Here is a 16210-nt window from a genome sequence, read left to right on the forward strand (position 1 = left end):
CGCTCTCTCTTAATTGTGTTTTACATTATGATGCGTGAATTCAAATTAATTAGTCGAACCTTTAATATACACAAATTTAAATTGATCGAAGTTTAAATCCAATTATTGGACATAAAATAAAAATTGTATTTTACCACTGAACTCCAAAATCTTATTGTATGTTATCACATGATAAATATCGCTACTCTGAACTACACATAACATGTGACACGTAACAACCTCATTTTCCATTGATTCTAATCCGTATCAAATACCAATAATTAGAAATCAAATATATCATTATATTCTCAAAAATCATTTTTTTGTTACTTTACCTACCTACTAGTATTACTTTTTTTACATTTTACTAAGCTCAAAATTTGGAAATCTTCCCTAATAGTGTCATTAGCAAAATTTGTACCCTTTTTTCTTAAGAGACCCTCAAAACCAGATTTGAAGAGTACAAATTTATACACTTCTTAGAAGCCCTCAAAACCCTCTCTTTCTTGCGTTTCTCTCTGGAAGTACTCGCAGCTCTCTCTCTAACCGATAATGGAGGACGACGATGAATTCGGAGATCTCTACACCGATGTGCTCCGCCCCTTAACGGCGTCGTTTCAGTCTCAGCAGCCGCCGGCAGCGCAAGAAGAAGCTGCCCCCAAAGCCGCCGGGGCTACGAGCCGGCCGATCGATCTGAACATCAACAGCGATGATGAGGAGATTTTATACGGAGCACCGAATTCGAATTCGAAACCGAATTTTGCTGGGCCGAGTTCTATTACTGGTCAGGAAAAAACCCTAGCTTCTCCTCTAGATGTTAAATCCGGGTCGAGGTTACCCGAATCCAATCTGAATTTAAAACTTGGAGCTGGAAGAATCGAGGGTTTGGGTGGAATTAATGAATCAGATTTGATAGCTAGGGTTTTGGTGAAGAGTGAGGATGTGAAATTGCCTAAAACGGAGTTTCAAGATTTAAATTTTATGGATGAAGCTAATATTGATATTGTAGTGGAAGAGACGGATGATAAAGATGATATTTTGATGGGGAATCATCAAAATGTAGGTGAAGACCCTGAGAATCTGAAGGATGGGACTGGAAATGTAGGGAATTTCGTGATTGAAGCTTCTGGTGCCGAGCAGTTGATTCCTGGGCTGGAGATTCCGGGTATTTCAGGTGGGGCGGGGAATACTGGAGAAGGAAATGTTGAGGATGATTGGGATAGTGATAGTGAGGATGATTTGCAGATTGTGTTAAATGACAACACTCATGGACCAATGGGTATGGAGAGAATGGGTATTGGTGAAGAGGACGATGAAGATGAAGATCCTTTGGTTATTGTTGCTGATAATGATGGCCCAAACCATCCACCAATGATGGAGGAGCAAGATTGGGGTGAAGAGGGGGGTCCTGCCGCTAATGGAGAGAGAAAGGAGATAACCGATGCACTAAAAGTGAATGGAGCACCTGGAGTAGCAGGAAAGGTTGGGTACCCCAATCATGCATACAATCATCCGTATCATTCCCAGTATAAGGTCAGTGACGTTGTACATCTGGGGGTTTGTGTTCTTCCCATATTGTTTGATCAGAACATGCAATGTAAGCTGACTTGTAATTTTCATATGGTTTTGTGGTCATTGGTGATGTTAAGGCCGATGGCTCTCATTGTATGCACAAGCTGTATAAAGAATTGTACTGATGATAATATTATTAATAAAATTTATTTCATAATTTTGCTGGAAATAATTTCTGTTTGGTCAGTCTATAGCTTGGTCATGCTTTAATTTATAGGTAGAGGATGTTTGGAATGTTCCAATACCAGGCATCCGCAAAGGCTAACAGTACTCATCCACAAATTGAACTCTCTTTGGGATATCCAAACGTACAATTGAAAATCTCCTTTTATGGGAAAATGTGGGACACATGTGATGAACTCTAACTATTCAAAATCCCATGTGATTGCATGTTGGTTCACACGTTTATTGCCACATGATACATTGGATGCTGCTGTCGCAGTTAATCGTCTAACATTACTCATCTAAAAGCACTTCAAATTAACTGGCTATTGTTAACACCTTTTTGAAATAGATAAAAGCTATTTTTTTGAACAATTGGGTAACTAGCTCTTGAGAATGTAAATGAAAAATCTCAGAAAAACTTATGGACATTAGTTTGTTGGTGGACCATTCCTGACTTTTGATCTCTTTTCAGTTTAACTATGTTTTTGTCTCTAATCAGCACCTTCATTTTCCAGACGGGCTGGACCTGTGTGAGTAGGTCATTAACGAATGAAGCCTATTCAAGTCAATCTGGTTGCTTAAACTGATAATGATACATACTGAAAGAAAGATCCGTTTTCTAATGCTGAGTGATGAAGTACAACATTCAATTAGTATTTGGTCAAATATAAAGAAAAGAAAAGATATATAAGAATTTGTAACACTGATATCTGTTTTATTTCGGTTGCATGAAATTTACACGATTAAGTAACATATGCAAGTCCTATTTTCAGACATCTTAATAAAAGTGAAGATTTTAGTCCATATTTCTCACATTGCTTGCTGAATCTGTGAAAGCAATGTCTTACGTGCTTATCTGGTGACATACTTAACACATTTGAACTGTTCTTTGGCCATATTTTTACTCTTAGCTTGCTTACTTGATGAAAATCCTTCAGAACTGCTGCCCAATTTTGTCGTCTGTTTCTTGTCAGATGATTGGAAGATTTACTATATATTTTTTACTTATACTGTTTTAAAAAAGATTTTCTATATATTTCTGTTCTGGATTCTTTTTCTTTTTGCCATTCTGTCTTGATAGTTGTCCCTGTTACATTATTTTGACAGCTGACATGAATCTCTTATCTGTTTTTCTTGTATCATGTAGTATGTGAGGCCTGGTGCAACTCCTATGCCTGGAGTTCCCCCGTCGGGTCCTGGAGGAATACCTGGTCAAGTCCGCCCCCCTGTCAATGTAGGCCCTGTTGCTGGACGTGGTAGAGGTGATTGGAGACCACCAGGAATGAAAGGTGCCTATGGTATGTCCGGCTGGGGAGGTGGTGCGTCTGGACGTGGCTTTGGGATTGGGCTGGAATTCACTCTTCCTTCACACAAGTATGTTTCCCTGATTTATAACATACTTGAATTTGCTATTCTTTCTATTTGGTGAGGTTTGATATTTACTGTTATGAAGGAATCAAGTGTACCACCTCTTTTCTAGTTACACTACGTTGCTGGAATTTATTTTTAGTATACATCGTGTGTTGAGTCTGTAATTTAGGTTGGTTATTGTCATTATGTGCAAATCCTCTGTTCCTGTCTTAAGCATGGGCACTTTAGTTCCTATGTCCAAAATTCTTTGGAATTTTAGAGTTATATGACTATGTTGTATGTTCACAGAATTGAGTTTTTGGCAGTTGAGGAGTAGTCTCCGATCCCTTATTTATTTTTGGTGCACCTGTGTAGTTCCGGGTTGTATTGAGGATTGAGTGTCTTTTATAGAGAACAATATCTTTGTGTAGGTCCTTTACTGTTTGGTATACCTCTTGTATATGAACCTTCTTTTGGCCTTGTGATTAATGAAAATATTTACCTGATAAAAAAAAAAGACACGGTCAATAACAATAACTCTTCCTGCCTCTTATATTATGTCTCTGTCTGCAGCTGCTATAAGAAGTGTTTGCTTCCCGTCAAATTTCCCAAGTAACTAGTTGTTTTTTATCTCTCTTAAGACCTATGGAAGAACTTGTTCTCATGTTGTGAAACTCTAAGGAGGGTTAGTTAACACATAAGCTTGTGGTAGATCTATGAGGTTAAAATTCATGCTATTTATGTGGTGAAAGTATTACTGTGTACAATGTCAGATGACTACATTTCATTTGGTTAGTTTTTTGGGGCAAATCATGTATCTACTGGAAAGGTTCAAAGACGCTCAAAATGCTTATTTACCCATGTACACTGTCAGGACTATATTTGAAGTTGACATTGACGGTTTTGAAGAGAAACCTTGGAGACTTCCAGGCATTGATGTAACAGATTTTTTTAACTTCGGTTTGAATGAGGATGGCTGGAAAGATTATTGCAAGCAGCTGGTTGGTTAACTATATTTCATGTTCTTGTATTCAGTTTCTTTGTGAATCCATGCATCGAAAATCCTTAAAATGATTGATAGTTTTAAACCTTGTTGGAAGTATTTTGATATTTCATGTTCTCCCTACAATTTAAATTTGTATGCTAAGCTAATTGTAAAAGATTCCCTCCGTTTCAATTCAAGTGACTTCCCTTTCTAGTTTATGTAAACAAATGCTTCTTTCTATGTATGGGAACTCTCTAATTCCAACATTCTACATCACTTGTTTAAGACCACTGGATTTCAAAAAGCATTTTGGTACATTAGACACATCTCAAAAGTCTCTTCTATATTCTTACCCTTTGCCTAATCAATGGAGGGATTATGATTTTATTGGGATGCTTCACATAAAAAATGTACAACTGGGCTCTCTCTCCCCCCCCCCCCCCTTCCCCTTCTTCTTTTAGCATGGCCCTTCTCCTTTCTTTGTTCTGGTTGTCATGGGTGCTTTCCAGCCATACCCCATAATCTGTTGGTCGCGCCCCATGGCACAGGGGCTAGCCTCTCAATGCCTGTGAGACATTGTGCATGCATGAAGAGAGTTAGGAAGGAGGACTGTTTTGGAGTGCAACCACAAAATGCATGTTTAGTATGTGTGAATGCATTGGTTCTGTCAAGTGGAAATCTTGAAATATGATTATCAATCTTTGCTCCAGGAACAACTTCGACTCGAGTCAACTATGCAAGGAAGAATTCGGGTGTATGAAAGTGGGAGGACAGAGCAGGTAATATAATGCTTATGCAGATGAAGATACTATCTTCAGCAAGACATGCATGTCTAAGATGCTTATCATACTTCAAATTGTTCTTATTCTTATTTGGTATTCATTTTAGGAATATGATCCAGAAATGCCTCCAGAACTTGCAGCTGCAGCTGGTATGCAAGACATTCCATCGGAAAATTTGAATGGTAAAACTGAAGGAACTGCAAATGACCTAGCAAGAGGATCAATGCGCATGAGACCACCACTAGTATGTATTTTGAACTCAAGCCTTACGTTTAGAAACTTTTCTGGTATTTTGTGGGCCTAACTTTCTAACTTGGCGATTGGGTGAAGTATGCTTACTATTTCATCTTTAACCATAATAAGTAATGATACCAAAGTTTCAGATATTAGTTTTCATACTATTTACTCACTGATGTGATGTTCTACTAGCCCACTGGAAGACCGATACAGGTTGAAACCGGTTCTGGTGATCGCCTACCATCAATTGATACCCGACCACCACGACAGCGTGACTCTGATGCAATTATTGAAGTGAGTGATCTGACCCTGTCTTTTTCCAAATCCAAAAGGAGGTGTCTCTATCAAAATAGAAAAAAGAAGCAGAATTTCATGCTGAGATCACTCTGCATTATTGTTTCCCTAATTTTTGCATGTTTCTAACAAGACTGTACTGCTTCTTATTTTCTACATTTTGTTTTATTTATCTCTGTTGACATTTTCTTGGGTGAACAGATTGTGTGCCAGGATGATGACCAATACACAGGGATTGACAAGAATGAAGTGCAATTGGACAATATTCCTTCGACAGAGGATTTTAGAGGTGATGCAAGAAGAGGACCCCTGCAGGAGGAACATGTTCAAGAATCTGATGGTTTTCAGCATTCTTATAAGAGCCACAAGCGAGAGGCCAATGCTAGGAGAACACAGTTTATAAACCCTATAGGTGATCATTTAACCAAAGGAGATGGAGTGGTTCCTTTCTCCTCGGAGGCTCCTGGTCAGTTTGTTTCTGATTCTGGAGGACAGACTTCTGCATATGACAACAAGAATTGTGTTTCTCAACAAGAGGAAAGGTACTATATATGTTGCGTCAATAATGGTTTTACCTTTCAGACCACGTGAAACTTAATCCTTTTTCCTGTTTTAATTGGTAACATAGATAGAAGCAGATAAGGTTTCACTTATTTTTTGGTGTTTGCAAAATTTCACGGTCTACAATGATAAGAATGGGAGTGTCAAATAATCCTTCAAACTATCCTCATCATTTAAATAGATATTCTAATATAGTTGTGTCTATTGCCCATCTTCCTGATTTTCGGAGAATTCTCAGCTGTTTCAAGCCATGGTGGCTTTGGTTCAATGTAAAATTACAACATGGTTGTGGCACCAATTTTGGTATTATAGTTGTGATTTGTGAGGGGTCGAGGGTCCAATTTGAGTCATAAGCTCTGGCAGTAAAAGTGTGTGCCTTGGGGGTAAATTTATTTTTTGTTATTTTAAAAGTATTTTTGCTATACATCATATTTTTTACTATAGTGTAATCAGTAATTATATTTATACTTATGCTATCATGTTCTCATGTTATAGTGATTTTTTCTAATATATATAAATAAAGAAAGCAACTCTCATAAAAATGTCACTGCCATAAATAATACTTTTAGATGATTATGCCTGAAATTGATAGGATACAGATTCCATGACACTATGTTTGTGAGACTACTTTATCCATTTTTTTCATTGCTCTTACACATTTTATCTTTCTCCTTATTTGAAATATATAAAGAAAAAATCAATGCAAATATTAGTTGAAGGTGGGAAAGACTAGTAGATGTAGAGATTGATGATGGAGTGGATGATGATTTTATCTTAAAGATTATCTTTAAAATAATTATAATATTTTTTTCTATATTATTGGTGATTTATTTGAATTTATTTGCAAAATTATTGAAAATTGTACTTCTGATTATTTTTCTGAGCAATACAATTATAAAAATGAAAATATATGAGATTTATGCCCCGAAAATTGATGGGATATATGGAGTGGACTTGTGCCACGTGTTTCGGGGCTTATGCCTCTCGCCATGTTGCATAAAATTCTTCGCCTATATCTATAGTAACTAGATTTATTTTTTTCCGGTTCCCCTACCAATGCAAACCCCTAGTTAGATTCAAGCATGCTACACTTTCTAATTGTTGGGAGAACCTAAGAACTTAGTGGTTGTGGTGCTTAAATGAGAAAGCCAGTATCTTACGAGGAGAATGACATGATTTATAAAAGTTAAAACACTAATAGTCTGTTTTGATTGGCTTTTAAAAAAAGAAGAAGCTTATAAGCTAAAGCCATAAGTTGGTCATACCCAACTTTTAATTTATTTTTGTGCTTTTTGATTTAAAAATAAGTGCTTAAAAACACATTTTATCTTTTCCAGACACCACAAAAAATAGAGAAAGAGCTTAAAAACCGAAAGCACTTAAAATAAGTCTATCCAATCATGTCATAAATTAGATCACTAAAATGGAGACGTGATATGAGGGTGATGCAATTGGAAGATACGTGACGAAATGAGAGAAATTTCTACAGAACTATTATGAGCGCAACAATGTGAACGAGTAATTGTGGGCCTTTAAGGCTTAGCATATCTACACGATGATTGTACTTAAAGTAGTCCTCAAGGCTTTGTTTAAGTGGTAAAGGTAGAGGAACTTGTGACTTTGGTAACTAGTTTGGGGTTTGGGCCCTGCGTCATGGGAACTAAGCATGGTATTTGAATGGGCAAGGGTGGAAGGGCATGCTGTTTTGAATGTTGCAGTTGTTCCTAAGAGTTGTTCGTAGGCCGATTTCTCGGTCATAAAAAAGATGAATTGCAGTATAAGTGAGAATGTAAAGATGGTTGTGTCGTCCTACGAGATTAGACGCGATTAGAATGATTACTTCGGATAGTGGATGCAAGTAGTACACATACAATGAATCAAGGAAAGGTGTCTTATATGGATTGTTTGTATCCACGACATTGCGATAATTGATGGAGACAGAGGGAGACGAGGCCAACTTAAAATTATATACAAAAATGTTATTTCAATGGACGTACAATCCCTTAGAAGTAATATGGACTTATCTAAAAACATAGCATAATGTCAACAAAGGAGATCCATGTAGGCATATACCACATAGTTGGTATTAAAGCTTAATTCCACCACTGATGCTTGTACCATGGTAGACTGCCTACATCACACCCCTTGAGTTTTGACCCTTACCTGGACTGGGTTAGGCGTTTGTGGACTCCACACCTATTATTCTATTCCGGAACTTGTATTCCATGTGTTAGAGTAAGAGTATGTTTGGCTAAAGCTCTAAGCTGGTCAGTGGTCAACCTAGCTTCTATAAATTTGCTTAACACGAAAAGTGCTTATAAGCCAAATCAACTAAATGCCATAAGTTGCTCACCCTAACTTATGGTTTTATTAGTTATATATGTTGGGTAGTATATATTGTTGTGTGGCTTTAATGTACTTTGTTTAACTGTGTTCGGCAACTTTACCTTATGGCCCTGTTGTGTGATCTACTCTGTGTCATGTTGTTTGAAGATGCCTATTAAGCTAAGCCAGACAAATGTGGAGGTCCAAACATCAAAATATACTGGTGATAGCTTTGTTAGCAATGTCCAAGTCCCTCCCTTTTATTTTTTCTAGTTAGAAAATTAATTATTACAAGCAAGTAAGATTCAGAGGAAGCCCATGAGAGGCCCTTAAATTATAAGGGGTATCAGAAGATATAATACAAACAAACTCTAAACAAGAGTGCACCCATCCTTGCTTATTAGGTTATTATGTTGTATTTGATTGGTAGCTGCTTCTACCAATGCAATAACCCGGAGTTCAAAATTTGATGCACATTATAATCTTGTTGCATGTGTCATGAGATATTATTTGTCTTTAATGTTTCAGATTTTTAAAACTTATTTGGCTTTCTTTGTCAAAAAAAAAAAAACTTATTTGGCTTTTTCTGAACCAATGATTTCCCTAGACTATGATCAATCTATTTTTGGACAAGCAACTTCAAGAATCTGGGAATCTCTGGCTCATATCACCATTCTTATTAAGTTCTTTGAAAAGCTTTCTATCTTATTTGGATGTCTTAAGGGAGTAAAGTTTAGTCACACATTATGCTATCTTCCCATTTACTCTTGCTATTGTTAAAACAGAGCTGTTGTTACCTGCTTCTTTTCTTGGAGTCCATTGTCTTGTGTTAACCTAATTTTGGCTCTCCCCTTTTTTTATTCCAGGGGAAAAAAGGTAAGTGCACGCGACAGATCACCTGACATTACTCCCAGCAATAGCAGAGATAGACTCCAAGTTGATAGTCAGAAGGAAGAATCATTTGAAAGTGTTGATCGTACGCACACTCCTGTCCCTCCTTCTCCCACTGCTGATAGACCTGCTCAGGAGCAAGATATGGAAGATAGAGATGATATCCCTGATCAAATTGTTGAAGAAGACACAAACAGTGAAGTTGAGAGGGAGGAAATGACTTTGGATGCAAGAACTGATAGTGAAGCCATGAATGATGAATTTCTACATTCTGCAAAAAAGCAAAAGTTAAGTTCACGACATGAACAGTCTTCTCCTCAAGAAACTGATGATGGAGAAGACTCCAAGGCTGGAAGAAGTAGCGAGAATAGCAAAGTCCAATCTGGAAGTAGTCGAGGTTATCGCAAGTTACGGGATGATATGGATGAGGAAGTTGTTCAAGGTGGACGCTCTATGCGCATAGATAATGCCAAAAAAACAGTTGCCAGAGACGAGGATAGAATTCGAAAGAAAGCCCGCAATGAGAAAGAAGCAGAAAAGCACTCTGTTGTAGTGAAAGGGAGGGAAGATTCTTATTCCCGTAAAGGCGCTGACTCTAGTTCAGCCCATTACATTGACCGGCGAAGGGAACGCGAATATTCAGAGGGAGTATGGCAAAGAAGGGATGACGATCTACAGGGGAGGAGAGCAAAAATGGAAGAACCACGAAAGAGGGAGCTTATTGATGAAATTGGAATTAGACACCGCAGCAAGGCTCGAGAATTTGAGGGAAGTGATAGAGAAGAGCGCCATTTATACAGAAAACAGTTGGAGAACGTTACTTTAAGGCCTGATTATGATAAGGATATGGGAGCAAGGCACAGAGACAGGGATGAGTTGAAGAGGTACGATACTTTGGATGATCGCCACAATAAAAGAAGGAAAGAAGAGGTAAAATTAAGTAGGGAACACATTGACAAGGAAGAAACCTTCCATTCCCATGGAGAAACTATGGTTCGCAGAAAGCGAGAGAGAGATGATGCCTCAGATCACCGAAAGAGAGATGAGCTGATGAGACTACGAGAAGATGAGCAGCTCTATATCAGGCACAAAGAAGATGGAGTGTTTCAGAGGGAGAGGAGTGATAGACAGCGAGAACGTGAGGAGTGGTATAGGCTCAAACAGTCACATGAAGAGACACTACCAAAAAGGGAGAGAGAAGAAATAAGGGGCGGGATGCGGGCTGGACGTGTTTCGGAAGAAAAAGCTTGGGCTGGTCAATCTAGAGGGAAAGATGAGTATAGAAACTCTGATCAGCACTCAAAGGATGTGAGGCATGCTGACCATATTAGAAGGAGGGATCGTGTTGAAAATGAAAGTCCATCGAGGCTGAGGACACGTGAGGATGAAAGAAGAGCAAGGCATGACAGGGTGAGCTCACGTGAAGATCGTGCTCCTATTGCTTCAGATAACTCCAGGGTTAATGAGAAAAGACATAAAGATTATTTAAAGAAGGGTAAAGAATTTGAAGGTGATCATAACTCCCAGATGGCTTTGAACATGAACGAAGATGAACTGTATGGACAGAAAAATGAGTTGGTAAGTACCTATTTCTATTTTATATCAATAGTCTTCAAGTTTTTGTTGTCACATTGCATTAATTATGATGACTTACGACTCTGTCTGTGAAGATGGGGATAGCAAATTTTAATCATATAGTAACAGATGCACAGTTAGTGTTGGAATTGAAAAAACTTCCAAATATTAAGACAACTTTGTTTGGTCTTTTTCTAAAGTAGACTTCCCTGAAATCAAAATAAAATGCTTTCAGAAATAAAGACAGTCAAAAGGGTAGGTTTTAACCAAAAAATAATACATGATAAGTAACACCTCAATCCAAATTAGCTAGGTGGTGATATTTTACCCAAAAGGGTGCCTAGTAGTCGATGAAATAGGTTGAGAACCATGAATTTTCAGGTTTAAATACCAGCAGAGTGCTAAAAACACTGGGTGATTTCTTTCTATTTGTCCGAGCCTTGGTGGACAAAGTTATCTCGTAGAGGGTAAGGTGGGGGGAGGTGACATGTATTCCGAGGAGTTAGTCGAGGTGCACGCAAGTTGGCCCAGATACCATGGTTTTTAAAAAAAATGAATCCTCTTTATCCTTCTACTCTACTCAACTTTATTCATTCTAGTTCAAAAGTTCTCGAAAAGGAAATTATCTTTCAAAATTAGCCAGTTCTGTAAAAGTCGGTACCAAAACATCGGGCAGAAACCCAAAAATAATCTTTCAAAATGTATCTAAGCACATCTTTTCCCAAAATTGTTCTCAATTTTTTTCCAAGATCTAATTTCCCCAAAAAATTTAGACCTACGCAAAATCTGATGCCACGGGATAGATATTAGGTGGAGAGAGACCAAAAGATGTGATGTGACGTTAATCGGTTTCTCCTTTTTTTTTCTGAGTTTATTTTTGTGGGGTGGGGTGGGTGGGGGTATGGCAATAATGGTGGTGTCTGGACCAACTTTCACACCAACAAAGATACTTAGGCAGATAGACAGAAATCTCTGAAGCCTCTGCTATGACTTGAACCTTGGTTCTCAAGGTGTTTACTTTCACTCTCGCCTGTTAGGCAACCCCTTGGAAGCTCTAACAAGTTGTTTTCTAATGTTCATGAAAAGTTTTTTAAGGTAAAGACAAAAAGAGACTGCATGGTGAACTATTTAATGGAAGTTCTAGCTATTACAAGAGGTCTGGTACTCTGATTACCCATGGTGTAGGTACTCTGTTGGCTTAAATGGTATTTCACGGAGATTCTTTCAGCATTTGACGACTTAAGAAGCTTTTGATATTTCTTTCTAAGAGTACTAGTTGAGATTTTTTACTTTTAATTTACAACTATGGTCAGTGTTTACCTATTGCCTATTTCCTATATGGCTGTATGGATTGGAAGTAGCTAATATACACACGAATAGTCAAGGTACGAGTAAGCTGGCATGGACACCACATTATTAACAAAAGTTATATATAATGGTGGCATCTGGCTTAGCCTATGTGTTAAAAATATTAGGAGAACGAATGGCTGAACGGAAGGGGAAAAAGTGATGAGCAGTGCTAATGGGGCTTGAAGGCAAGATTACATAGAAATTTCAACTTCCTTGTTGAGTTTTTTCCAAATATCTAAACCAATTAAATAATCCTGTTGATGTGATGGGGAAGTCTTTACATACTACTTGATAGAGCATCCAATACTTTATATAGACAAGAATATCAGAGCTTCAAAAGTTTTTTAAGAAAATGTTATCATTAATTTATACGAAGGGAATTGTCAAATTTTTCAGAGACACTCTTTTGTTCCTTTACTCCTTGGGTCTTTTTGGACAGGACTCAAAATTTCTTATGCACTCTATTATGCTATGGGCAATTTGCAGATGAGAAATAGTTATGCGGGCCATTTTGGAACTTAGTCGTAAGTTGTAACCCCTTGCAGCTTGTTGTGAGCCCAAATTGGAACTTATTTCAAAATTGGCTTGGATTCTTTGACATTTGTAAGCTTGTACTCTCAAACATACTTGGTCATTACAGAAATGTCTGTTGACTAGATTGTAGGTGTACTTAATCATGAGCTAATGCTGTGGGACAATTAAAAACTAATTTCTATATGCAGAAGGTGCATTTGGATTCCAAACAGACAGTTAACATCATGATGGGTTGACTGGAAGTATTGTTCTGAAAAACTAAGTTTAGATTGTTTTGGAAAAGATTTTATGCTTTCAAAACACAACTATCAAACACTAAGTTGGCAAAAGAAACTTAAGAAGCACACAAGATTTAATTTCCATAAATATCCAGGAACAGTCATATGTGATCCACATTACCCTGACTTTCTAGTTTAGACCCATGGTGCATTTAGTGAAGCAATGATGTCCAAAAAGAGGAATCTGGATCTATCAAAGTAGGGTTGGTGTGGGGGTGTAGAAACCTATTCTTCCATTTTCTAATTTAACCTCCTATAAGCTACATGTTTCCTTCCTGCCTTACCTTCAGGTGAACTCAAAGGGAAAATTTGTGCAAGGAACCAATGACAACAAGATCCACAGGAATCGCCAATCCTCCAAGAAACATGAGGAAGCAGCTTCATCAGATGATGAGCAGGAGGATTCCAGGAGGGGACGTTCCAAGTTGGAACGATGGACAAGCCACAAGGAAAGAGACTTTGGTATCGATGCTAAATCATCTTCCTTGAACATGAAAGACAACAATGTACACAAGGGCACCGGTACTTCATTAGCTAACAAAAATCAAGATGAAGCTTTAAAGATGGTAGAAGACAATCAACAACCTGCAGCTAACAATAAAAATGGAGGTGCCCCTGAGATTAATAGCCTAGAAACAAAGCCTGTGGAGGATAAACACTTGGAGACAGTTGAGAAGTTGAAGAAGCGTAGTGAGCGCTTCAAGCTTCCAATGCCAAGTGAGAAAGAAGCTCCAGTAAGTAAAAAGGTGGAAGGTGATCCATTATCCTCAGTTCAAAGCGAAACCCCTCCAGATTCAGAGGTGAAGCCAGAGCGTCCAGCACGCAGGAGGAGATGGACAAGCAATTAAATGAGAATTCAAGGAACATCTTTGTTTGATGGCTTATTTCCTAATCATGGAGTATATGCCCTCCTTGGCTAATGTGTTACCAATGTGCACAACTTAAGGATGCCTGTACTGCTGTTGTCTATTCAGGATCTGAGGTTTGTGTAGACCTCCCATAGTAGATTTGGGAATCTGTAACCATGTTGAGATTATCTATTTGGTTTTCTTAATTCTGTAATACATGTATATACCAGTAAGCCTAACATCATAGTGGCCCATTGTTGGGGTGCCAGAATTACATTTTTGGGTATTAAATGACATTGAATTATAGTGTATGAGTAGTAGTAAACACTGTATTTGAGAACCATAGTTAGCGACTATGGCTGATAACTATGCCCTCCATGGTCATTCTTCCTTGAAGGCCACTCCCTGCCAGGAGTCTTCTGTGTTTGCTGTCACTTTTTTGGACTATGAACTTCAGGGACCAAAACTCAGTGTCTACAAGATGAAGGGACCATGGAAGAGAAGCAAATTTCAGGAGAATCTGGAACTAGGAAACAGGGACCTGAAATTGCCCTTACCCGTGTAGTATGTATCGTGGTAAACTGCTTTGTCTCTTGGAAAATTTATTTGTTTCGCTGGAGCACAAAGTCAGAACGCGATTTTTGTATGTTGTGCTAGAGAAAAATATCTGAGTTACAGAAATTATAACAGGAGAGAAGAAAATCTCTTTACCACGCAGTTGTTCTCTATTCTCTTGTAGCTTTTTCGTTTTTTTTTTCTATAATAAATTCCTGCGGTTGTAACATGAGGCTCGTCGATCGCTTATCAAACATTGCATAAATGTTGTCTATCTTGTCTTGCTGAAAGTGAACATGAGGCTGGTTACCTTGCAGAAAGTGAACTTCGAAAGAAGTTTGATGATAGAAATGAGCATTGAATAGAGCAGGATGCAACAATAACTGACATATAAAAGTGATTTGCATTTCGTGAAATTAGAGAGATTGTTTTCGATAAAGAATACCAACACAGATTTTTGAAAAGGAAATACAATAGCGAGAAGATTGTATTCATCCAAAAGGAAACATTTTAGAGTTATACACGGTTTTGATATCTTAATTATTGATAAAATTTAATTTTCTTTTGTGATATCCGTATTTAACCATGAAGATTGTATTCATCCAATGTGCAATTTGATAACTCGAATAAAAAAATAAGTTATTGATTTATTGGTAATAGATTATTAGTTAGCGATTTCGGTAATGATTTTATTTTTTTAATTATCAGGTTATCGGTTCTTAACCGTTTGGGGTTTTTACTTGACGTGTTGGCCGATAGCCTAATAGCAAATTAATAAATTATATTTATATCATTCAATATATAAAGTTTTTGACTTGGAGTTTAGTTTCACACTTTTATTTCTGACTCTCTTAAATTCTCGGTTATTCTACAATGTATCGGTGTTTGCTTTTGAACATGATGCAAAATGTCATTTCATGTGTATGGTTTGTCACCTCGTTTCAAGTGATTTTCAATGGGTTTTTTTGGTCAAATCTTAGCTGTTAAAGCGGTAGCCGAACTAATAATTGATAATTGATAAGTCAAAATTTTAATAGTTCAATAACGATTTAGGATATCTTCAAATCGATAACTAATAAATCAAATTGATAACCAACAAATTGAACAGATAAACTTTAAAATCGAACCGATTGCTAGTTGGAATTTCGAGATTGCAAATAATGAGTAAATGCAAGGATAGAAACGTAAAATGAGGAGACTATAGAGTACTATAAAGTCATCTCTTTCTGCATAATTCCTTTCTATGAACTCTAGACAGGAAAAAAATGAGGCAACAGAGAGGTATTTGGGGAGTTTTAATGGCGGTTGCCCTCTCTCTGTTCGCCGGTGATTTTTCCATTTTGGCGAAGAAAACTTCAAATAAACCACCATTTATCTTTAGGGGTCGTTTGATACTGCTGTTGTATTGAAACTTCCGATAAATAATCGGAAGTTTTTTGCAGTATGTAGGTGTACACACACATACATCTATGTATCTATATATATATATATATTCACATACAGGAAGGAAGGGTTTAGGGTTTAAGATCTGACCCTTTAACTGTTTCTTCTTCTTCTTCTTTTTCCTCATCATCATCATCATCTGTGAATCCTTGAAAAGGGTTTTCGCGATGTTTGGAGTTGTTGTTGTTGTTATTATTATTATTATTATGGTTGTTGTAATGCATGAGAGGCTATGATGATTAAGGTGTCTAGAGTTCATGGGGTTAAAGGAGCAGGGTCCGTATCTTGGCGGGGCGACCCGGAAGGCATTTTGGTAGTGCAACCGAGGTCTGCAGCCATGGCGGATGCATTGTCTCCTTTGCTCTGATTATACAGATCTGAGCCTTCAAATCGGAAGTTACTGCAGTATGTGTATACACACATTCATTGTTCATCTCTCTATATATATACCGGAAGAAGGGTTCAGGTTTAAGATCTGACTCTTTT

The 16210-nt window shown here is 37.6% G+C and overlaps 1 protein-coding gene across 1 annotated transcript; it reads left to right on the plus strand.

The window, feature by feature from the left end:
* The first annotated feature begins 441 nt into the window (after positions 1–441).
* LOC125824370 (FIP1[V]-like protein) lies at positions 442–14049 on the plus strand. The gene is made up of 9 exons (XM_049503739.1): positions 442–1512; positions 2864–3090; positions 3941–4067; positions 4762–4830; positions 4940–5077; positions 5263–5364; positions 5566–5906; positions 9117–10719; positions 13169–14049. Exons 1-9 carry the CDS (start codon positions 532–534, stop codon positions 13724–13726), a joined length of 4146 nt encoding a protein of 1381 aa, XP_049359696.1. The 5' UTR covers positions 442–531; the 3' UTR covers positions 13727–14049.
* The last annotated feature ends 2161 nt before the right edge of the window (positions 14050–16210 follow it).

Source organism: Solanum verrucosum, unplaced genomic scaffold (genome assembly GCF_900185275.1).
Source record: "Solanum verrucosum unplaced genomic scaffold, falcon-dt-bn FXZP01000022.1, whole genome shotgun sequence".
Taxonomy (NCBI): Eukaryota; Viridiplantae; Streptophyta; class Magnoliopsida; order Solanales; family Solanaceae; genus Solanum; species Solanum verrucosum.

Bases quoted from the DNA above. Each gene is read 5' to 3' on its own strand.
- LOC125824370 (XM_049503739.1), top strand. From the start codon at position 532: ATGGAGGACGACGATGAATTCGGAGATCTCTACACCGATGTGCTCCGC. The intron at 1,513-2,863 runs GTCAGTGACGTT...TGTATCATGTAG, and splicing joins CGTATCATTCCCAGTATAAG to TATGTGAGGCCTGGTGCAAC. The intron at 5,365-5,565 runs GTGAGTGATCTG...TTGGGTGAACAG, and splicing joins ACTCTGATGCAATTATTGAA to ATTGTGTGCCAGGATGATGA.